Genomic DNA, 25,254 nt, shown 5'->3' with positions numbered 1-25,254 from the left:
CCAAAACTCGCCGTAACAGACGGTTTCATTAGTTAATCCCTCTCATCATCCAGAACGCGGATTATATAACAACTCTTCCAAATCCTAGTGAAGTAAAGACAAGTAAAACGAAATTTTGAACAATAAAATATGAAACGAAATAGTATCTGTGTTTTAATCAGATTGCCACTGTGCCGACAAGAAATGTGAACGACAGACTTATGGGGCAGACAATTATGATGGCAATGTAACACCACATTAAAATGAGGGCTTACAAAATGACCATATGAAAGTCACACCCAGGATACAAGTGACAAGGTCTGGGGGGTATGCATGTAATAAATCTCTGAATATAACTATAACAATGACATTTAATTCATAAATATATATGTATCTAAAAATATCAACAGAACCTTGTTATAACAACATTCAATTTTCAATATTCAGGAATATCTATATGTTAAAAAGATTTAAAACAGAAAAAATAAGATTTTGAAATACTTTTTTATGTCAACATTGTAATCAAGATGAAAATTAACTTGATAAAATCCTTCACTACCTTATTTTTAAGTGTTTTGGTACCTTCCTTGCAAAATACGTTTTATTGCTTCTTTTTTTTTTAAGGATTTTAATCAGAAGTTGCAGCCAAAACTGTGCATGGTGGAAAAAATCTGCCATCACAGGATTTATTAGCCTCTATGGAACTATTTTTTTAAAGTTACAATTTCATATTTTTAAGTTATATTTTTAAAATGTATTAAAATAAAGCCCTAAAATAGATGGTATCTATAAACAGTCCTACCTTGTTAAAGAATAATACTATTTATCCTATAATTCACTATTGCCAGTTGAGAAAATGGCAAAAATATCATTTTCAACTTTAAATTCAAACGTTTGTAGATAGCTATACCATGGTGGGGAATAGGAAAACAAGGGAGGTAATTGTGTTACTATTTCCGGTGTTTTGATTTTTAAGTGTGAGAATGACACCTATGATCGTATAATAGTGAGTTGACAACCTATTGAGCAAAAGACATAAAAATAATTATGTTTTGACTTTCTTAGAAAATATGAAATTGTAACTTTAAAGATAAATTGTAATCTTTTAGAGGCATTTAGTAACTGGATAGAGCAACAAACAATAAAACATACTCATGGAAAAACAGCTACTAATTTATTGAGACAATGTTTCAAAAAGTATTCTCTCAAGTTATCAAGCTAATAGTAATACACGACAACAACAAGATCAAAGGACATGGACTCAAGAGGGTAATAATCTACAGAGGAACTAATCAACTAAGGATTAGTGAAGCCACCAGTAGGGTTATGTGAAAATTAAGTAGCAGTGATTACAGACAATACAGAAGTCAGAAGTTGCAGCCAAAACTGTGCATGGTGCAAACAATTTGCCACACAGATTTTATTGGCCTCCATGGAACTATAAATTGGGTCTTTTTGACAAACGAGAATAGTTTTATATATAGGAAAAAAATTACCATTATTGGCCTCCACGGAACTGTTTATTAAATATTAATTGGGTCATTTTTGACAAATGGCAATAGTTTTATGGAGAGGACAAAAACTGCCATTATTTCGATTATTTCTAAACGGATTGTTGTTGGGTTTTCATTTTTTCATTTTTGGGTGCTTTGGAGTTGGACAAATACTATAGGGGCTCTAAGTCTAAATGATGTTTTTTTGGAATTAGGATGTTTGATAGCTTAGTTTTAGAATCAAAGCATTTTTTCCACATTCAAGATGGCTTATCTCTCTCCCAATTTCAGGTATCAGGTTGAAACTTGGTAGGAATTAGGGCCTGTCGATGCCTTCAAAATCGCAAAATGGTACATATTGTTTCCATTATGTATAAATGTATAAATAAATGTTTTGACAGTTGGCATGTAGGTCATATTATCTTGTAATCATCCTTGTTTAAAAAGGGTTGGTAATACCGATTGACCAGTCTGTCTCTTTAGCAAAGTTTCCATTCCTTCTAAATAACAGAACTGCAACCTGAAAGCCTTGTACTGGTAAAATCACTCAGGAGTACTATATAGATAACACTAATTGGAAGTTTCAGCCTACTTACTTATAGAAACTGGTTCGATAGTTTTTGGGTAGCGGCGGTATAGCTTTATAGTGATAAAACTTTGAAAGTTTCTATCATCCACTATTCTTAACCAATTGTGTAGTACGCACAGACGGAAGTATAAATTATAACTGTTACATTATATATATAGAGAAAACAATTCTGAGTTTGTCCTCGTTGGGATTCGAACCCCTGACCTACAAGTCCAGCACTCCACCGACTGAGTTCCATCCCCCTGTGCATGCACGAAGGCTTGTGGACGGGATATGACGTTACCAAACATGGCTTAATTGGATCACATGTGACGTGGTATTGTTCCTGTTTGGTGCTAGAGGGAGCGAAACACATCAGTATCACCTCGCAGTTCTAGTTGTAATTTGTGTGTGATAACAGAGAAAATGGATCATTCACTATGATAAAGTTAAAATCATATGTTTCTTGTAAAATACTTGGTCAGACACAAATATATTATTTAACTTTTCTTCCACAGGTAAAATGGTGTGAGTGAGTGTCTTTACACAAAAACGTCAATAAAAATTTTCATATAATTTAAATTATATATAAAGTTCTTCTCTTATAATTTTGTATACACCACTGTAAAAAAAATATCTTATAAAAAAAAAACATTTATAAAAAAAAAATGTGAAATGTGATGGTTTTTTATATCAATCCTTTCAGTTCTGACCACATTAAAGGAAAAATAACACCACATGCTTTATAGAAAATCATAAAAGAACGATACACAACACGATGTAAGGCCCAAATAGGTTCACTACGGAATACTGATAACACAGCATACAATGCTACAGCAAAGAAATGTCCAATTAGAAGATGAGGCTTGGGTGTCATTCTGTAAAAAAAAATAATAATAAAAATAAAATAAGCAAATTGAGGGTATCACATAAGGTATGGTGTAATGAAACTATATACAAAGTTTCACCACTCTCACTGAAGTTATCTAGCCCCAAAGTCTCGACCAATCAAATTACCATATCGCTCTGCTTACCCTGAGCAGAAAATGCTCATTATCGAACTTAGTCAGAGTATTGATGTAATGAACCTATACACCAAGTTTCATCATTCTCACTTAATTAAAACCAAAGTTATCGTGTCCCAAAGCATCAATCAATCAAATTGCTTATCTCTGCTTACCCAAAATCCAACTTAATAACCAATTTCCGTAAGTCTTAAAAAACGCCATTAAGAACTTTGTCCTATATCACATTCTCATAATCTGTTATTTCGTAGAATTTGTATCTCGATCATAAGCTTTAAAGGTCCAAATATGATCAATCCCAACAGAGTTTTAAAATATTTCATAAAGAACTTTAAGTTCTATAGCATGTTCACAAGCTTGAATTTAAATGGAGAAATGGCTCTAAAATTTGCTGTCAAAAACATTTGTATTTAGCTAGGCATTTTCCTTGCTACTAAATGAAAAAAATCTGAGAAGAAATGTAGTGTGAAGAGCATTCAAAAGAAAACTTGAATGAACAGACAGATAGACGTCCACATTAAATTTTGATGTATAAAAATGTACTTACACAGAAAGAAGACCCACAGGACCGGACACACATTCACCACCAAGTTTAAAATATTCAAAACAAGCTCTCTTTAAATTATGTAAATGGACTGAAATAAACAATGAATACCAGAATTAAAGCTAAGGAATTCTAGAGAAGATCCATAGAAAGCAAGATGAAAAATCTCTGCTTTTCTCATTCTTCCATAAGAGCAGTATAAAATGTAGGATACAGTGCAACCATAACAGTCAGATTCAACATCATTAATTTAACTCAGAATCAGCAATCTTGGACTTTTCAAAACTTTTGTAGCAGTCAGATATTTATATTAAACATACATTATGCAAGAGCTAAATCTGCCTATTGCAGGTCTTTCTTTAGGCTTGAAATGTTATATAAACTATTAATTAGACATTTATTAACAAAACAGGATCATAATCAACTCTCGATGGCATTGGATACTCAATATTTTAACTAGATTAGAACAGTTTGCCATTTAAAAATTTAATTTAAAAATGTGAGTCTCGAATATACCACTATGCACACATCTTGTCAAAACTACAAACAGTGATAACTTGGTTCAGAATGAAGTAATTTGAATAAAATTTTCAAGATTTTCATTTTACATTATCTATTTTTAAGCTAATATAGCAAAAATGTTCAGTTCTTTATCTAAATCTTACATAATGTATCTTTAAGTGATTAACAATTTTCATTTAAATTAACGAAAAACAAAGACTGAAAAGTGTTATTTAGATAGTAATATAGACAATAACATCATGGAGTGGATACAAATCAAGAATAATAAAATATCTAAGAGCCACAAATATGATGGCACGAATATATAGAAATTATTGAAATCGGCAAAAGGGACATAATTTCCATTAGGAATGTTCTATATGCACAGTTGTGTTTTTCTTAAACTCTTTATTTGCCATTTATTCCAGAATATTGTCCCCTTAATTGTCCTTGGTTAGATATAAATTATTTCACATCTTACCATCACTCGCTGCAAATAACTCATACAAAGCCTGGGCTAACACATTTACAACAAAGGAATGATTATGTTTTCTTCTTAATTGGAAGACACGGGAGGCTTTGATTAAGGCTTCATAATTTGTGAGATCTGGTATCGACTTGAGAAGGTTTCTCCACATAACAGCATCGTTAAGTGCTACAGACATACCCCCTCCAGTCAAAGGATGCCTCATGTTAAGAGCATCACCAATAACCAATACACCTGGTTTTTCTATGGGACTTGGAGGTAGAAAACTGTTTGGCATTGTTCGAAGGCGTCCATCAATAACACCATCAATAAATGGCTCTTTTATATGATCTAAAATATAAAATTTGTTAAAAAAAAGCTTATATATGGTGTGTAATACACTGTTAAGTTTCAGTGTTCATTTTTTTTAACTCATTACAAAATCTAGTGGAGTACTGATGATACACATATCATTCATATGTAAGCACAGATACATCAAACTCTTATTAAAGGAATGGTTTTATAGTTTTGCTGAAAATATACAAATTCTATATTCCTGACAGGCATCTGTGCCTAACACTTGTAAATTGGACACTCATTATCAAAATTGAATGTTCAGCTTTTAACTGGACAGAAGTACAAATTAATCGTTTTATGGTGATTTTAAACAGTTTATACAAATTTTTAAACAAAGATTGGATATTAAACGAATGTGAAAGAAATTAGTGCTAGATACACAAGATTAAATGATACCTGGGTTACAGTGTTAAATTACCTGGTAATTGGGGTGCTATTTGGTGTAACATATATTCTCTCATATTTCCTTCCACTGTTCCCCTTACATCAACTAATACTCTTGTGTCTTTAGATGATATTTGATATATTAAAACTGGACTAGGTTTAGCTAAGATTAGCTCAGCGTGGTTCAATAAAGTCTGGGGACAATCCACCATCAATGTTCCAACAAAATGAGAATAAATCTCCACCTTTTCTTTGACTAGTTGTTTTCTGAACTTGGAGAAACATCCGTCTACCACAATTGTTAATGGAGCATAGATTTCCTGAAAACAGAAACATCTATTCATGTAGATAATCCGATTCGGGTTTGTTAAATTTACGATGACAGAAATCAAATTAAAGTCCCATTTCATTCCATAGTTTAGTTTTCGGTATCTAGCATGATGTGACTTTCGCTGCCTTATTCATATTGTAGACCTGTGGCTGTGGAGCATTTGTTACATTCTTAAGTTCTGGGCTGATTTTATGACAAATTGTTTTAGTAAGAGATAATTTTAGGCTATTTCAATGGCATGGTTAATACTTAAGAGTACACTTCAAAAAAGATATTATTAAATGTTAAACCAGCGGTTGCCAGGCAAGTCACGTCCACATTTTGCAAGAGATGGATAGAGAACAAGCTATTTTTCATATAATCAGAGGCCATAATCCTGGAAGTTATGGTCTTAAATGCGCAAATATCGAAAAGGACTAAGATAAAGATATATACTCTTCCAAAAAAGTAGGGGATATTCAAAAACAATACAAAACTGCGGAAATGCACTGCTGTTTTTAATTAGAGGTAACCAGTGTATGTTAATAACAGGCCAATTGCCTACACATGGACATAAACAGTTCATATGAGCGGCTTAACTGACGGCCCCATTTCACTCTCAAAGAGATACACCGTCAAAAGTGAAAATGGACGTTTTTGATTTTTTTGTATTAATAATGAGTAATTGCTCCACCAATCCTCAGACATTCAGCAATTCGTCGTGGCATGCTCCTAATCAACCGTCCAATTACGATTTGGGACAATCTGACCCACTCCTCTTGCAGTGCCACGGCCAATTCTGCAGTGTTGTTGGTTGATGTTGACGTCGACGAACACGTCTCCCGATCAAATTAAACGTAACACACTAAAGCAAAGATACGGTAAACAGTAAATCTTATGCAAGAACCGATAGGAAAGCAAACATGGATAGATAAACCAGCACGCAGCAGTTTTCATTAACCCTTTCTTGAAGTGTTAAATTTGACAATGAACCCCACCCACGTGTATGACGCTATTGCGTGTCGCATGTGCAGTTCAGTGGTTCTGTTGGGGCGATAAGTTCTTCATCTGTGAACATACTCTCAAAGCATGTCAAGTGTCCATGACTATTTATCATATCACAACCTGCATAGGTATTTGCATTTCAATATCCCCTACTTTTTTTGAAGAGTATATGTTAAGTTTCATCAAAATCGGATAAAAATTGTGACTTCTAGAGAGTCCATAACCTTGGTATTACATACTTTTACACTATTCGCATACAAAGGAGCGGCCATTTTGTCAGGAAGTTTCAGTCCAATTTTCACGAAATTCGAAAGTAACCGTCATTAGGTTATAACGATGATACATTTAAACATTTTTTTAAAATTGAATACAAATTGTGACCTCTAGAGGGTCCACAAGCTAACAACGTGATTTTTCGTACAATAAGGGGCCATAATCCATGGAGTTTCGATTCGATACATGCCAATATCTAAAGGAACCAAGATCTTTTGGAGATAAACCTATATTTCAAGTTTCGTCAAAAGCGGATAAGAATTGTGACCTGTAGAATGTTCACAAACAAATTTTGGACGGACGGACAGGGGCAACGACAATATACTTCTACATGAAAATGTGGGTGTATAAAAATACCTTTGCTGATTCTGACATTTTTTCTCTGTACTGAACACCTACAATAACACCTTTGTCTTCTATCAGTTTACTTGCAGTGGCTTCAATATATGTGACACTGCAACAATTAATAATAGATTCAATCCATTAGTTACAAAATATTTAATAAGTTAATGTAACCAATATAGTAAATTCCATGTTTGTATCATAGTAATCACATTGTTAATACAAACTCCATTCACGGTTCAATTTAAAGGAGCTAAATCGCTAATATTTTGGACCTAGAAATTGGCACAAAGGAGTCGCAACACATATAGTAATGTAATATGAATTTATATAAACTGTTTTACATTCAATCGTGTCCGTTTTACTGTGAATTGTCATGAGTTATGTTCGACGTCTGGTTATTCCAGTCAAAACCGATTTATTGCGCATGCTCTCCAAATAAGAATATGATATCACCGTTTGACATGACTTGTGGAACATGTCTAGCGGAGTCAAGCCTCATTCTTTGAGCACCTTGTTACAAATGGCGCTGAAACGCATTATGGTACACGATTCGTGTACCAATGGTAAAATGTTTATTTTGTCTTAAATATTGGATATCAGAAGCCCATCTTTTCCAGGTAAGATCACAAGACCAATGCTGATTTAAATTGCAAAAACAATCGTGTTTTCAATGTCGAAGATTTTGGATGATATTGGGTTATGGACTTAGCTACTTCAAGAAAAAAAGCAGTCAATTGCAAATTATTCTAAAAAATTAGATAAATTCAAATATTGACAAAAATGTAACACACAAATGTACAGTATAGGTAGGTGATCTGTTAATAGGCACCTTTTGTTTTGAATGTCCCATGTGTTTGTAAATAAACAAAGATAGGTTCCCTTGCAAAGAAATATATAAGCCCAAAACAGCTAATATACATCATTTGACTTGAGCAGTCTATAAAGGCGGTTAGATCTTTATTTTGTAGGTAATGGTAGCAATACCAAGACTAAGATAGGTTGACAGTCAACGAAACATACGCCCAATTTGTAGATAAAGGAAGTATTCAACTGATCAAGAGTTAACAACCCATTAAGTAATTATCAGAAATAATTAAAATTTGATGGATTCTAGTTCTTCCTATTACTAAGATTTATGCAAATCATGTAGTGGTAATCAGATAATAAATTTCGCTGTTTGAGTTATGAAAATTGGTGAAAAGCAATAGGCATCTACCGGTACGTCTTATGAACATGAACATGGTGCATAAGTCCATTAGATTATAACTATAGCCGATGAGGCGATGACAATGTTGCAATGGAGGAATATCTTAATTTGTATGCCCTGTGAATGCCGCACATTACCGTACTCAATTATGTTTATGTCTTTTCATCTAAATTAAAATTCAATTTATCATTTTAACAAATCAGTAAAACAAAGTTAAGATATATTTTCAAATGAGATAAAAGACTATCCTACCAATATCAGCTTTCAAAATAAATTAATGAAGAGTAAAACCAAAAGGAAATTTGTTCATCTAATACCTGATGCAGTGAAAATTTCTAATCCATCACACTGTCTTTATTCAGAAAATCTACTATGGAAATTGTTGAATTAGTATAATAACTATATGGTCATTCAGTCAGATTCAACATTTGAAAGACTACACTTACTTTTCCTGTTCTTGTGCCTTTTTTCTAAGGGCCATGATAAATCTACCATGGTGGAATGCTCGACCTTGTATTATTTCATCTGTATCCTGATCTTTTGGATAAGGAACGGTTACTTTTGCCTCTGTTTCTAAATCATGTATGACATATCCTTTGATTGGGTGAGAATCTAATCCTTCAAGACATTCTAACCAAAAAAAAAACAAAAAAAAAATTAAATGTTAATTAGAATGTTATAATATTTATTTAAATATTCTATATTTAGCTTCAGCAAGGGGGTGGTGAACACCAATTGTGCATGAGGAACAAGATAACGCTTGGAGGTGGGGGGGGCACAAAACCCAAATCTTCAATTATTTGGGATGTGTGTGCCTAGGGCCTAGGCCATGGTATATATTGACACTATTCTTTGCCGGTTGATGCATAGTCCAACTAATAACAAGGCTGATATAAAAAAAAACAAAACAACATATATTGAAAAATCTGCAGTATGCATTATTTACCACCCAAACCCAGTTTTATCAAGGCTTTTACTCCTCCTGGCTGTAATAATTCTCCTACAATTCTATCAGGTTGTTTCATATCTCTCTCAATTACAGTAACACGTCTACCATCTTTGGCCAGAACAGTAGCAATTGAAGACCCTAAAACTCCAGAACCAATGATGATAATCTCAGGTGCCTCAGATTTATCTGTAAAACTATGTTCAGGTCGAATAACTGATATAATCTGAAAAAAAAAAGACACCAAATGATACAGGGTAATTGATTTCCTGAGCGAGAACTAATGAGATATAGGCCCTACATGGCTGGTCAACTCTGGCTTCAACCTCTGGTGTGAGTGTATGTGGCTTGGAGATAGGGGCGTCTTCTCAACCTCGTGGGTTTACTCTGATTTCCTCCTACGGGAAAGACCTTGCACTTGCGCCAAACTTAATAACAGAAAACAATTTGTCTGCGATATGACCATCGATGGAAGCGGAGGCTAAACACTAATAGAAGAAGAAGAATGTCCTACAACATACATCCAGTGAATGTCAACATACAAACAAGTATCTCTTTTTGTTCCTTCCTTCCACACTCTCCATGCTGACTTGTAGTCATACAACACACTGTTTAGAAGTAGCTTTATTCTTTTACAATAATTTACCTTTTTGATATTTCTAATGTAGAAGAAAAGGCAAGACAGAGCAACAACAATAAAACCAACAGATAACATCACTATGGAGGGTAGGCCATCAAATGAAACATAGTCACCTCCAAGTCGAACCAAGCTGTTGAACAACATTTTAAGTCATCAATTCAGCAAATTCCTACAAAATAAAAGAATATAGTGGCGCATACTGTTAAACCTACAGAATATTTACTTTCACAATATTTGGCTTTTCATTTAAAAATGGTATTTCAACAGATTTTCAATAAAAAATCATGTTTTTGAATTTACAGGATTACAGTCCATAATGTACTTTTATCTAAGCATGGTCCCCATAACTTAAAGTTCATGATCTCCATAAGGTTAATGATCTAGGTTAATTACAGATGAATATGTCTTTTTATGGCTTCATATGTTATACAGTATAAATTATTATTTAGACATTTATTTACATGACAAGCTCCAAATAAACTCTCTAGGCCATTGTATAGCTGAGATATTAAGTGGATTAGACAATATCTGCCATTATGGAAAATAGAAAATAGAAAATTGAAATATAATTAAAACATATGCTAGTCCCAAAATGACCTAGTTTGTGTGGAGTGGACTTAAACTCTCTCTCTCTCTCTCTCTATGACATTTCAGGCCGTAAGAAAGACCTGCAATAGGCAGATTTAGCTCTTGCATAAAATAATGCATGTAACATCTTAAAAATAAGTTAATTGTATACTATTAGGACTAATTAAAAGTATCTGGCAGTGATACAATCTGATTAAAACACAGATCCTATTTCGTTTCGTTTTTTATAGTTCAAAATTTCGTTTTACTTTTCCTTACTACACTAGGTTCTGGAAGAGTTGTTATATAACCCGCGTCTTTGTTGAAGTGAGAGATTAGCCGATGAAAGGGTCCGTTACAGTCAGTTCTTGGAGTGCAATGCAATGAACTGTGGGTAAACCACTAAAAATGTCAATGCTGATGATTAATCAATGTCTGACATCATAGGATAAAAAAACGCTTGTACGACCCCTGACGCAGCCTCACAGTACAACCTGTCAGATCTTCATGTAGTTTAGGCCATCGAAAGTATAAAAAAATGAAACAAAATATAGATATGAACTTTTGTTTATATGCAAATAGGCCTATTGTCAGTAAAGCTGTGTTTTGCACAGAATTGGAAGGGCCATTCATATTTACGGTGCATTATAATTATAGTCACACATGACTCATAAAGGTTCTCCACTTGCGATTTTAAATTGTCTAAAGTTGCATATTTTGATTAACGTGACATAAGCTTATATTAAGCCCCGCCTATATGCTTAATTGTAGTTGGATTTGGCAGAAATGTAATAAATAATAATAATCAATTAACAGTTTTGCTTATTGAATTCCGATGTGATTCATATCTAATTCTTCCATATAGAATGGTATAGTATTAGTACCATCACTTTAATTATCTTGAGACACATAGGGTGGAGAGATGAGGTTTAAAACTTCTTATCTAGATCTACTACTGGTACTTGACAATCAAGGCTATCTACACTACCAGGTATTTCTTGTTAAACGTTGTTTAGAATAGAGCAATTTGACTGAACTTTTCAATATTCATTATCTATTTATGGAGATTTGTATACATTTGTTATGGTCCCTGGCATAACTTTATTGAATGTTTCAGAATACTCAAACACAAAATATAATTCTGCAATTCAATCATAAATTCGTAACCATCCATTATTGATATCATATCAGTTAATGCTTAAACTTAGTTAGCAGCTAGTCAACAAATAACACAAAATTTCATTCCTTTTTCATTATGAACATCTTTTAAAGAAAATAATCTGAAAGAGGCAGACTTGTGGCTTTCTTGTCGTCTGCTCACACCAACATCTTTTTAATTTGGAAACTTGTGCTTACTTAAATTCAATCAAAATTATTCAATAAACAGCATTATCTGGCCTATTTAACATGTAATTTCAAAGTAAATATAGAGTGAATCAAATATGGCATGGGAATTCAGTTCTCAAAGTTTGTCTTTAAAAACACCTTGCAATGTTAAACCTTACTCTAATTCAGTCGTGTGACGATTATAACAGAAAACACACATAGCTATGGTGGCTTCTTTGAGGACCAAGAAACTAATTAAACTTGATTACCCAATCAACAATCTTAATCTGATGACTAAGGTGCTAATGAATTGGTGAGATTAACAGATGTAATTCTCATAAAAGCTATATTATACAAAACATTGATTACTAATTGGAGTACCGGTATTCTCATTTGTTCTAAATCATAACACTGCTAGAGGAAATGTGAATATATGCTACATGTGCTCCACTAATGATGTGGATGTTTTGTTACGAAAAGAGTGCATTGTGTGAGATAAATACGGATAAACATATATGGTGGGGCTATAGCAATCATTCGTCTTGACAAATCTTATCCGAATTGAAAAAACTACTATATATATATTAGAGGATTGCTCTAAATAAGCTTATTCTTCCTCCATTTTCTAAATGTTCAATATTAATATAAATAATAGAAATACTGGTATGTTGATCAAATTAATTTAAATGATTATTACTTGAAACCCGGCCATTTGTTTCGTAAAAGCCGACATAATTAATTATTTAAAAGCTATATTGGCTCCATTTGGTGTTCATATATTACTAATTAGCGGCGTTGATAACAATTTCATCTTGCTTTAATTGGAATCCTATTAATTATTGTACGGTAGGTGTATTGTTGGCTTATTTACTATAGGCGGCCCTACTTCAATACATTCTGATCGAAATGATACAGGAATTCATATGGCTATACAAAGACTGTGATGGTTATAATAATGGCATAAAACAAATTCTAATTCTAAAGTTAAATCACTCTTTTAAGCTATGCCAATTTGTATTGCTCATTTCATATAAAAAAATTATTCCGACATACAACGTAGTTAATTGTTTTATTTTATTAGGGGATTAAGAAATCAGCCAGGCGTCAGGAAGTACACATCCCGGCTGTGTATTTTCAATAAATGGCAAAGTCGCTATAGATAGGCTACTTTGTCTTTAGTTTGAGTGAATAACTTAAAGATACATTATTTAAGATTTGATTAAGAGCTGGCCATTCTAATTAGGCTACTATAATAGTTACAAAATAGATAATGCAAAATGAATTTATGGAAAATTTGATTCAAATATTGCTCCATTGCGAGCAAAGATATTATACTATAGCGTTTGAAGGTTTGACAAGGTGTGTGCAATAATTACAACCACCGCACTGGTTGTTCGAAGCTTAGCCTCGCTTCACCATTTTTAGATTTAAAGGCCTAAATCAAAATATGGCCGAACCGTTCTATTTCTAATCTATTTATCGGAGATATCCGATGACATCAATCAAGAGTTGATTATGGCATTATGGTCTAGTCATGTTAATAAAAGTCTAATTAATAGTTTACATAACATTTCAAGCCTTAAGAAAGACCTGCAAGCAATAGGCAGATTTAGCTCAAGATCTTGCATAATATATGTTTAAGTTAACATCAGGTCCAGTCCATTTTAAATCAGACTGCCAGTCTGACTGGTGACAGGTGTGAATCTGCTGTAAAAGTGTAGGCCTATACTCTATAGGCCTACTGGCTTAGTGCTTAGTCAAGTGGCTCCAAGTACATAAATTTTGTTTGATCATTTTCTTGGCTCTTTATGGTGATGTGTAAATAGATATAGATTGTGACATGTAGAGAATTTATCGACTAGGGCCTTAGGCCTATTTTCTTTTAAAAAACCCAGCAGCCAGTGTCCATTTTAGAATAGAATTAGAAGACTTATAGGAGCTAAATCACTAACATTTGGGACCTAGAAATTGACAAAAGTGGGTCGCAACGCATATACTGTAATATGAATATTGTATATAAACTGATTTACATTCAATGGTTTCCGTTTTTACTCTAATTTCAAATCAGTTATGTTCGGCGAAATAAGCCAGCAGTCTCAAGCGAGTGCAAATTTCTAGCGTCTGGTTATTCCAGTCTACGCATACACCGTTTGATTTGGTGCAATGTGTCTAGCCTCGTCCCCTCGAGTCTCTTGAAACAACTGGGGCTGAAGCGCATTATGGTACACGATTCGTGTACCAATGGTAAAATGTTTATTTTGTCTTAAATATTGGATATCAAAAGCCCATCTTTTCCCGGTACATGAATGTTGATTTAATTTGGCAAATAAATCGTGTTTTCAATGTTGAAGATTTTGGATGATATTGAGTTAGAGACTTAGATCTAGCTAAGACGGGCCTTGGCGTTTGGAAGGAAAACTACCAACAACCACAATATAGGGGGTTGGTTACTTTTAATCAATCCTTACTCTTCTGTTATTTGTCGTCTGAGTAAATACCATTTAAAGTTGATGTCTAATTACCACTTTACTTAATTAAGCTGCTGAATTTTCCAACCTTCACAATAATCATACCATGCTTTTCATCACACCAAAACCATTAATAAACAGGGTGATCGTCTGCTGATCCTTACCAGCCAATCAACGCTGGGATAAAATATTAGCCCGAACCAGTTTCCAATATATTTAAATAGATTTCTTTAATTAGTTGAGTTATAATGGGAAATTTCGTTGTTAGCTATTACCACAATTTGAATAAATTACCTACATGATGTTTAAATTAAATGATAATTCATTAAAAGTCGCGGAAAATTTGCTGCTGAGTGGACTGAATCAAAACATTGCAAAATTGAAAATGTCGGAAAATGTGTTCGAATTTACCAACCCTCCAAGCTCAGCTAGTTCTATATCTGATAGGTATTCTATCTATTGTCTCATCTATATTTGTTTGGGTTAATTTGGCGTATTGGCAAGCTTAAAACTTTCATTCTTATTTTGTTTTATACACGAAAACAAAACGGCACGTGTTTTGGTTTTTTAAAATTCTGCGAATGGTATGGTCATGGATTTTTTATTTTATTTTTGCTTTGCTTGCACTCATGACTATTTTACACAGTACTATCAACTATCAGCGCATATTACCCCACTGTGATGTAGAACTGGCATATATATATATCAATAATTTAAATATAATTGATAAAATTCCTGGAGGATTAGCAAAACTGTACATGGTAATTAACTTATAATTTAATGTCTATTTATAGTTATAGTAGTACTAGTAGTATCAGACTCAAGAGTAAGCATCTGAAGTACTCAAGTAGGCCTACATATCACCTAATACCTATTACCAAATACCTGACAGTAGGTCTACATCTAAAAATACTAACCAGAATGTATGAGGTTTTAGGTACAGAGGACTGAGAGGTTTCTAACAGTCAAATACTTTACCCTACCACAGTTAATTTCTATTAGCTCTGGCAGGAATATTTGAATATGTTAGCCTACAAGTAGTACAATGTTACAATGTATTATTGTACTCAAAATTGTAGTTAATTTGCGTATAGCAAATATTGTACGCTAAACTGGAATGTCTATTTATATAGTATCGGTACCAGTATCAAAAATCTGAAACACCAATTTTAAACCAATATAACAAAATTCTAATGCAATACTTACTACAAAATACAACCACATCTACATGTAGTCATGTACCTTGTTATAATCCAAAATTTACAGAATTCTTCAATAAGGCCTGATACTTGAATATCAATGAGTTAATTCTCCTAAAAAATGCAAAAATTGTAGCGTAATATGAAATAAATATTTATAGTATTAGTGATAAATGGGGCGGTGAAACATGAATACATACAGTAAACCTCGCATAAGTCGGATTCGTACTAGTCGGATCTTCGCTCAACTCCGATAAAATCATTTGGACCCTTTGATCCTGCACGTTTTTCCTATTACATTTCTGTGCGTAAGTTAGATTTCTTAAGTTGGATCTTTGCTCAACTCCGATTAAAATGTTCAGTCCATTTGATCTAATTTGTTTTTTTTCCCTTCGCCCAATTTTGATCGGCAGTATGTTCAGAATTTGACTAAGTCAGTTTTGTCCCGTTGGTCAAAAACGCGGTTAGATATTCCATGCACAGAGCCCAAAAATACTTTCCCCTATGATTTTGACTCACATAGTTTATTTGACGCGACACCATAATAGAATTTTCCCGGTAAGTTCGATACTTGCTGTCTGCTGTACGAGAAAATTTAAGACATTTTTCAAAGATGGCGACAAAACGGAAGTTATCTACTCGCACCAAAATGGAAGTTGTCTACTCGCATATACGAACAAAAGCTTGAAATGTGCCTTTGAATCAGTTATTAACTGGCTCTTGCAGTTTATTTCTTAGTGAACTAAGATTGAATTTCGGTCTTCGGCTAACTCGGATCTTCGCTTAAATCGGATAAAATTGGTCAGTTCACTTAGATCCGACTTATGCGAAGTTTACTGTAATTTATTTCCACAAACTAACACATTGTTATTCAAGTAATTGTACTTTTACAGAAATGGGTTGATGCTTGGTAGTATTATATGGGTTAATATTTGTTAGTTTTGGGCGATCACGGGAGATAACTGGAATGGCGAGACATGGACTGTCACATTCACATTTTTTGTGAATTATCTCAAATTTTATTTTATATATTACAATTGAAGTATTCTGTCATTTTTATTAACAACGATGTGGTAGTATTTGGTACTGTACTGTTATTTTAGTATCGGTTAAATTGTCACACCCCCGGTTAGAACCTACATGTACATGTATGTAACCTCACTGACTGAAACGTTTGTCTAACTTCCGTAATTTATTAATAATAATATTTCCATTTTTTAAAAAACCCCAACCCATTTTAGATAACCAAAACATCCATAAGTTCTAACCATTTAAAGTTCAATAAAATAGACTGCAGTCATAAACAACAAGTGCAAAGTAGGTTACATGTCCATGGGTTGAAATTAGTCGTGCTAGACCAATCTACTGACTGTTAGTGTGGGTGGGGAGGAAAAGATGTATTATGCAATCAAATTTCAAAGATCAGAAATGTTTGAACTCCATATAGTGGCTAGTAGCCATCCCAGATATATACTCAAAGCCATTAAAAACGCAATGCCTAATTCCATGAAATATTTCTGGTAAACATTTTCTTGGGCTTTCCTATCATGGCACATAGCTGAAACTTGTGATGGGTCTCTTTTTGTGGAGTTCTCGGTAATGAACTTTGTTCGTGCAAATGCAACACTTGTCTTTTTTAAGCAGTCCCATGTCACACGTTTTGCACGTGCATTCCCTGCACTCTGGCCCTTTAAATACAGATCAAAATTTCAAAATTCATCACTTCAGAAAAATGCCACGCCTTACACAAGAAAACAGGAACAGAGCTATTGGCATGCTGGATCAGGGGGCTTCACAGGTAGCCGTCGCCAGAAACTTTAATGTCCACCCATAGACCATTGCTCACCTCAGACAACGCTTCCACGCCACTGGAAGAGTTGCCGATCCACCCCGACCTGGAGCGCCATCTGTAACAACCGCTGCTCAAGATCGCCACCTTTGGTATGAACTTGGACAACGTGTTCGAACTCAATCCGTGCCACCACGAACTGTTGCAGAGTTGGCATGGGCACTCTAAAATCATTGGCAAACAATCCCACAGCGTGTAGTGAGACATCAGTGCCAGTCCATGCCAAGGCGACTTCAGGCATGTGTAAGAGCTCAGGGTGGACATACCCGATATTGACTTCAGCTGACCCCTGCTTTGTTTCATGGTTCTCTGACGTTTCGGTTTTGTGCATTTGTAGTGAATTCTTTCATGAAATTATCCACAGATGCTTGTTATCTCGATTTTTGTCAATTGTTAAAAGTTGTTGCAGAAAATAGTCTTTGAATTTGGCATTGCGTTTTTAATGGCTTTGACTTTGAGTGCATGTTAAATTGATGCAGATTTGAGATTTCTTTAATAAAATTGAATACAATTGTTTACTGATTTGATAAAGAATCAAAATGAGCAATGATCGGGTTCATATTATGATTTGTTACCACTTCTGAATCAAATTAATATAAAAATAAATTGTCAACCTGTACATAGACTCTCTATCATAATTACACCCCCCCCTCATTTTTTTTTATATTGATATTATTGAGAAATTGTCAAAACATGATATAGGTCACGGGTGACATGTTATTTTATGATAAAACCTAAATGTATTTCATTCATTATACAAAAGTTTTTATGGAGAACATTTTGAAAACTACAGCAAGGGACATTTTAATTCATTGCATTTTTATACGCCCACATGGAAATGTGGTCGTATATTGCCGTCGCCCCCGTCCGTCCGTCGTCCACAATTTCTTGTGAACACTCTACAGACTACATTTATCATCTGATTGTTTTGAAATTGATATATGTTGTTTGCATTAGTGAGATGAAGAAGCCTATTTAATTTCAACAACTTCCGTTAATTTTGTCTGGAGTTATAGCCCTTGTTTCACTTTGTTGCACCTTGTGAACGCTCTAACGACAAAAGTTATCAACCGATCTGAATGAAATTTATATGCATCATTTAAATTAGTAAAACAAAGAAGCCTATTGAACTCCAGCGTTTTCCGTTAATTACATCTAGAGTTATGGCCCTTGTTTCACTTTGTTGAATCTTGTGAACGCTCTAATGACAACAGTTATCATCCGATCTGTTTGAAATTGATATGCATCATTTACATTAATGCAACGAAGATGCCTATTGAATTTCAACAATTTCCGTCAATTACACCGTGAGTAATGGCCCTTTTTTCACTTTGTTGTACCTTGTGAATGCTTTAACGACAAAAGTTATTATCTGATCTGTATGAAATTTATATGTATCATTTAAATTAGTAAAACGAACAAGCCTATTGAGTTTCAGCAAATTTCCGTTAATTACATCTAGAATTATGGCCCTTGTTTCACATTGTTGAATCTTGTGAACGCTTGAACGACAAAAGTTATCACCCAATCTGTATGAAATTCATATACATCATTTAAATTAGTGAAATGAAGAAACCTATTGAATGTCAGCAATTTCTGTCAATTACTTCTAGAGTTATGGCCCTTGTTTTACTTTGTTGAATCTGTATGAAATTCATATACATCATTTAAATTAGTGAAATGAAGAAACCTATTGAATGTCAGCAATTTCTGTCAATTACTTCTAGAGTTATGGCCCTTGTTTTACTTTGTTGAATCTTGTGAACGTTCGAACGACAAAAGTTATCATCTGATCTGTATGAAATTGATATGTATTATTTGAATTAGTAAAACGAAAAAGTCTGTCGAATTTCAACAATTTCTGTAGATTACTTCCAGAGTTACAGCCCTTGTTTTAGTTTTTAGAACCTTGTGAACCCTCAAACGACGAAAATTATAATGTCATCTGTATGAAATTGTCTATTAAATGCCCCCTAATTACCTACAAAAGAACAAATATACGACAACTCTTGTCGACCGCTCGGACGATTTAGCTGCTGTGGGCGTATGTTTAGTTGCCTGGCAACCTATCTTTATATGTCCACATTCATAATACAGGCCACAATTCTTAAGTGATCATCTTGAAACTTTACGTACTTATTCCTTATACCCTAAGGATTATCCCTATTGTTTTTGATGCATGCCCGATCCCCAGGGGCAAAGCCACATCCATTTCTTGTATTTGTTTGTTTGTCATCTACAGGCCGCATTTCTTAACGTATCATCTTGAAAGTTTGCATACTTATTCCTTGTACCCTAAGGAACATCCCTGTTGTTTGGGGTGCATGCCCAACCCCAAGGGGTAGAGCCACACCCATTTTCTTTTTGTGTATCTGTGTGTCGCCTACAGGCCACAATTCTTAATCGATCGTCTTGAAAAATTTTCATATTAATTCCTCATACCCTAAGGATGATCCCTACCGTATTGTTTTCGGTGCATGCCTGACCCCCAGTGGCAGAGTCACGTCCATTTCTTGTATTTATTTGTGTGTCATCTACAGCCTGCATTTCTTAACATATCATCTTGAAACTGTGCATACTTATTCCTTCTATCCTAAGGAACATCCCTATTGTTTGTGGTGAATGCCCAACCCCCAGGGGCAGAGCCACGCTCATTTTCTTTTTGCGTGTCTGTGTGTCAGTTTCAGCCTGCAATGTTTAATCAATCATCTTGAAAACTTTTTTATACTTTTACCCTAAGGCTGACATCTATTATTTTTGGTGCATACCTGACCCCCTGGGACAGAGCCACGCCCAATGTTTGTGTGTCTTATGTTTCGCCTACAGGCCGCAATTCTTAACAGATCCTTTTGAAACTTTGCATACCTATTCCTTATACCCTAAGGATGACCCCTATTGTTTTTTGGTGATTGCCCAACCCCCAGGGTCAGAGCCACACCCATTTTTTTCTTTGTGTCTCTGTGTGTTACCTACAGGCCACGATTCTTAATGGATCGTCTTTGAACTTGGGATATGTATTCCTTATAGCCTGTTTATCGTTTACAGGCTGCAATTCTGAATGGATCAACTTGGTACTTGGCATATGTATTCCTTATCCTAACGGAGTCAACTATTGATTTTGGTGAATACCCTGCCCCCAGTGGCAGAGCCAAGCCAAATTTTTGCATTTAGCCACAATTCTGAATGGATTATCATGGAACTTGATATTCTTATCCTTATACTCTAAGGATGGCAACTATTGATGTTGGTGCACGACCCCCTCCTCCACCCCACCTCCCTGCCCTTTCTGCTGTGCCACACCCACTTTTGGTTGATATTGTCTGTAAATGATATACAGGTTGCAATTATTAACAGATTTGGATCCAATTTGGAATGATCCAGCATAGGGTTGTACCTTTTAGTCCATGTCCAACCCCCAGGGGCAGAGCCACGACCAAATTTTGTGTTTTTTGTCTACAGGCTGGAATTCTAAATGGATCATCTTGGAACTTGCATATTTATTCCATATTCTGAAGGATAGCAACTATTTATTTTGGTGCATGTCCCAACCCCCAAGGGTGTGATACCACACCCACTTTTTTTCGTAAATACTCTTCAGGTTGCAATAATAAACAGATTTTGTTCAAATTCAGCATATCAATCATTTCAATAACAGGGTGGTACCTATTTATATTGTTCCATATCCAACCTCCAAGGGCAGAGCCACACCCAATTTTTGTATTTATCGTCTACAGACTGCAATTCTGAATGGATCATCTTGGAACTTTGCATATTTATTCCTTATACCGTAAAGACTCATACCCACTTTTTTGTTAATATTTTGTCTGTAAATTTGACAAAACAAACCCAATGCCTAGCCTTCTTTGCCTTTTATCATATTACAGCCATTTCATATTTCATTCTCTTCATTTTAAAAAGTACCATACCAATCAAAGCAGGAATGTGGACGTATATTGCAGGGTTAGCAATGCTCTTGTTACAAAGTGAAATGAGATGAAACAACCTACTGTTCTGTACCAATCGGAGTAATTAAGATTGGCATAAGCCATACAGTGTGTTGTGAGGGAAGTCTTTCCCAAACAGATGCACTGTGCAGCCTACTTTTTAAATGTATTGTAGATTTTAGTGGCCATTTCCAACACAGAAATATGATTTGAACTAATTTGATTTTTTAATATGACACAGAAAGGTTAAATTAAAGGTCACTATCTCGATGTCAACCCTTGATTATGTATCCAAGATTTCATTGGTTCAAAGTTCATTAAGAGTTTGCCACCTAAACTATGAATAGATTAAGTTTGAGTCAATTTATGATACCAAATGAATTGAAACGTCTTACATTTCTGCACCAACTTGGCTTACACCATTGCAGAGTATTTTTGCTGTTCTGTCGACGCATCTTCAAATAACAACTTTTATGTGTATGCCAATGTGACCAATCCCTTGTTAGTGTGCCAGCGCCTTACTTACCAAGCCACCATGGGGATTGGCTCCTCATGATACCAAATGGCACTCTAATATTGACAAGGAATCTGACATCCTGTTTTTTATTTGGGGGAGGGGGAGGGGCAGACTATCCTTTTGAAATACAGAACTCTTTGGGTTCTTTGATTTGGAGAAAAGAATAAAGTGATTGCTTCAAGTTGATCTGATACACAATTTTAAAGAGATGAAAATATTTCAACATTTAAAAAATCTTAGTTTATGATTCTCAATGTAGTGTGCTAAGAGGCAAATTTTGCCTGGTCAGCGGAACTATGTCCTTATATCGAATTCCTACTGCCAAGGGATCTTTTACGTGTACGCCAATGTGTACACAGGACCTTGGTTTTTAATCCCATCCAAATGACTAGACAGTTGTCCTTGTCAGGCCCTCCATCCTGCACCACTGACAAGGGGAAATCATGTTGGAAAATCCTGATGAACTTTCTGTGTCAATGCAGGGATCGAACACGCAACCTCCACTCCCCCGGGCTAGCAAGCAAGCATCTCAGCATCTTATCCACTTAGCCACCGTGGCTCCCAAAGGCCATACAAAGGTTTATGTACATGTTTCGATTGAGTGGGAGGAAAAATATAGAAATTGGTTTGAATTAGTGGATCGAGACAATAATTTTTATGTCATGACATACATGTAGTGTTACACAATCCACCTTGTTCATCAATATTCCTTGAAGCGGATATTATTTGGAGTTGAGCAATCAAGACCTTTGGCTGTCAGAGCTAACCAATGTGTTAGACATCCCACTACATGTATTATCTAAGAGAAAATACACAGGTTTTTTGAGTTTCAAAATGTAAAGTGACGTTCAAGTTAAACTCTGTTCTATTCAATTATGATATTGTAATATCCTAAAAGAAGTTGGTCGTGAAAGAATATGTAAAAAAAATATGTCCTTTATCTTCATGATGTACTTTAAAAGGGTAGTTATTTTTTTAATGTTGAATTTTGATTGTTATTTTTGAATGTCATTGTGTTGACACTTGATTGTCATCAGCTGTTGAGGGCAATCACAAATTTTACTGGTTTTCTATTAAGAAAATAAAATATGATAGTTACAGCAAAACTATTGAGTAATTAGTGTAAAGGAAACACTTGTAATAAGGAAACATTCATGTCTGTTGAAGTAAATGTTTTGATGTAGGCTATGTTCATGTAGAACATGAGTGACTCATATATTGTGTCTTTAGTGAAGCTACATACACTATGAATTATAATACCAGTAACAGTGGGGAGGAAATTGAGAAAATGTATGTTTTAGATTTAATAATTGTTATCTTTCAACAAATGTTTCCCTTTAAAGTCTTAAATACATGTATAGCTTTACAGTTTGAAATTGAAAGGGATATTATTTAAACATTTAAATGGTTAATAAGGTAATGTTGACAGTAGAGTGCTTTAACTGTAACCAGAGTATAACTAATAGTCCTATTGATAATTGATTACTTGACATCAGTTAATTGTAATTTTCAAAAATGATAAGAACATAGTAGTGTAATAACACAATTAAAATATGTTTGGAATTTGTTATGAGTGCTGTTTAAGTTTTTTAATTGGAATGGTGTCATAACTGTAGTGTATGTTTGTTGAATGAATGTTTTGATTACGTTGGCTTATTTTATAAAGTATTATTTGTGTGCAAATGGCTGAATCTGTATTAAACTGTATAAAAGTACATGTAATACCATACGAAGTGAGAGCATGTCCAATGAAAGCAGTGAATAAGATGGAAGAAAAAACGAAAGCAGAATTGGTCACTGATGTAGAATCTACAAAGTATATTGTCCTTTATTGTAACTGTATTCACTGACAATTATTATACATTTATATTTTTCTAAGTTGTGTGCACTTATTTTTTTTTTTACAAATCTTAAAAAATTGTACATTTGCTGATGAACTGATGTTTAATTGGATCAAAATTTTTTATTCTTTACTTTAAAGGGAGTTGCAAATATTGTGTGAAATAGAATTATATAAATATTCTATATAGTTATTTTTAAATTTTTCAGTGGAGAAGATGAAGATCAAACATTTATTATAAAAAGTGGCCCCAAATCTCCTATTAAATCTCCCAAAAGTCCTACAAAATCTGCTGCTGCCAAAAAGAAGGCCAAATCTCTGTTAGGCTCAGCTAAATCAAGTGGTCGTGTTGTACATAGTGGTAGTAGAACTTTATACACAGCTGGAAGACCACCATGGTACAATTCTCAGGGTCAATTGAAAAAACCATTTGTTATAGGTAAATATAATGTTGTTATGCTTATTATGTTTGTAGCAATGCCAATGTGTAAATTATTTAACAATAAATGACTTGCTTTCATCCTTTGAGTGCAGTATTCTGTTCATCAAGTCCAGAATAATAAAAATGTTTGATAAAATGCACAAATTCAATTTTTTAATTTCAAATTAAATTATGTAGACCTAAGTGAATTTATCCTGTATAGCATGTTTTTAAAAAAGAAACATTTTTACTGAAGCTGCTAATAGTCATCTTAGTGATTTGGAATCTCTTGTAAAATTGAATCGCGAAAGTATTTAATGAATGAATGAATAGGGGATTAATGTCCTAATTGTTTTGACAGGGTTGCTTATATTTTGTCATCAAGCTGCATGTGCATTTCATTTTAATTCATTACGTAGTATTTGATAAACCCCATTCATTAGAAATTGAATTCTCTTTAAAGGAATATCTGGAGGAAGTGCCTCAGGAAAGACATCAGTAGCTAGAAAAATTATAGAAGCATTAGATGTACCATGGGTTAGTCTTTTGAGTATGGACTCATTTTACAAGGTAGGGGCTCAAATATTCTTATCATAATATCTGTATGTTCTGTTAGTTACCATTGCTTAGTCAAACAACAAGACAAATTTAGCCTCCAGTTCTACTTAGGGTACTTCTTCCGAAAACGAAATAAGTTGAATTCTATGAGTTTCTCCTGTTGTTGCTATGGTGATCTATAATTATTTCTAAAAAAAATCAAAAACAATGTTATGTATGGCCGAAGGGAATTTGTATGCTCCTCTTAATTAGCAAGCCTCAGGATGGATATTGTAGGAATATATTTAAACGGTTCATTCCTCTTATTTAAGACATCTTTAGCAGTCTTCAGACAATGACCAGAAAAATCTTTCTCTAATAATAATGTTAGTTTCTTAGAATATATTATGATTATCCTCATTCAAGTACAAATTTATTTCTGTTAATGGTTTGTCAAGAGATAAATAATAAAATACTTGCTGTATCATGAGGTCTGTCATTGAGTCAACTGGCGTGGTTTCGATTCCCCGGTTGTACGTGACA

The 25,254-nt window shown here is 34.1% G+C and overlaps 2 protein-coding genes across 7 annotated transcripts in view; one reads left to right on the top strand and one right to left on the bottom strand.

Moving 5' to 3' along the window:
* Positions 1-332: 332 nt before the first annotated feature.
* Positions 333-14,563, bottom strand: LOC126818038 (squalene monooxygenase). Of its 4 annotated transcripts, none has more exons than XM_050545214.1 (9): positions 14,388-14,563; positions 10,050-10,212; positions 9,404-9,629; positions 8,904-9,087; positions 7,263-7,359; positions 5,352-5,637; positions 4,592-4,927; positions 3,613-3,700; positions 333-2,918 (listed from the first exon to the last, which is right to left on the bottom strand). In XM_050545214.1, the coding sequence occupies exons 2-9, from the start codon at positions 10,185-10,187 to the stop codon at positions 2,729-2,731; spliced, it is 1,545 nt and encodes a 514-aa protein (XP_050401171.1). In that variant the 5' UTR covers positions 10,188-10,212; positions 14,388-14,563; the 3' UTR covers positions 333-2,728. The 4 variants fall into 4 exon arrangements, with proteins under 4 accessions (XP_050401171.1, XP_050401170.1, XP_050401172.1 ...); XM_050545213.1 differs by having other exon boundaries at positions 14,405-14,563; XM_050545215.1 differs by having other exon boundaries at positions 14,459-14,563.
* Positions 14,564-14,766: 203 nt separating this feature from the next.
* LOC126818893 (uridine-cytidine kinase-like 1) overlaps positions 14,767-25,254 on the top strand; it is a 28,633-nt gene continuing 18,145 nt past the window's right edge. Inside the window, exons 1-3 of one of the 3 annotated variants that reach the window (XM_050546539.2) lie at positions 14,767-14,851; positions 23,963-24,192; positions 24,638-24,744. In XM_050546539.2, coding sequence (XP_050402496.1) covers positions 14,790-14,851; positions 23,963-24,192; positions 24,638-24,744 — 399 coding nt within the window. In that variant the 5' untranslated portion in view covers positions 14,767-14,789. Of the gene's footprint in view, positions 14,852-23,153; positions 23,204-23,606; positions 23,730-23,962; positions 24,193-24,637; positions 24,745-25,254 lie in introns of those variants that run through there. The other 2 variants (XM_050546540.1, XM_056100512.1) reach the window with 2 other exon arrangements.

The sequence above is a fragment of the Patella vulgata genome, chromosome 4 (assembly GCF_932274485.2).
Source record: "Patella vulgata chromosome 4, xgPatVulg1.2, whole genome shotgun sequence".
Lineage (NCBI taxonomy): Eukaryota > Metazoa > Mollusca > Gastropoda > Patellidae > Patella > Patella vulgata.
This window is presented reverse-complemented; position numbering and strand designations above follow the sequence as displayed.

Coding starts and splice junctions, on each gene's coding strand:
- LOC126818038 (XM_050545214.1), bottom strand. CDS start 10,187: ATGTTGTTCAACAGCTTGGTTCGACTTGGAGGTGACTATGTTTCATTT. Junction 9,088..9,403: donor GATAAAACTGGGTTTGGGTG/GTAAATAATGCA, acceptor TTTTTTGGTTAG/AATGTCTTGAAGGATTAGAT. Junction 3,701..4,591: donor GTTATTTGCAGCGAGTGATG/GTAAGATGTGAA, acceptor TGTTTATTTCAG/TCCATTTACATAATTTAAAG.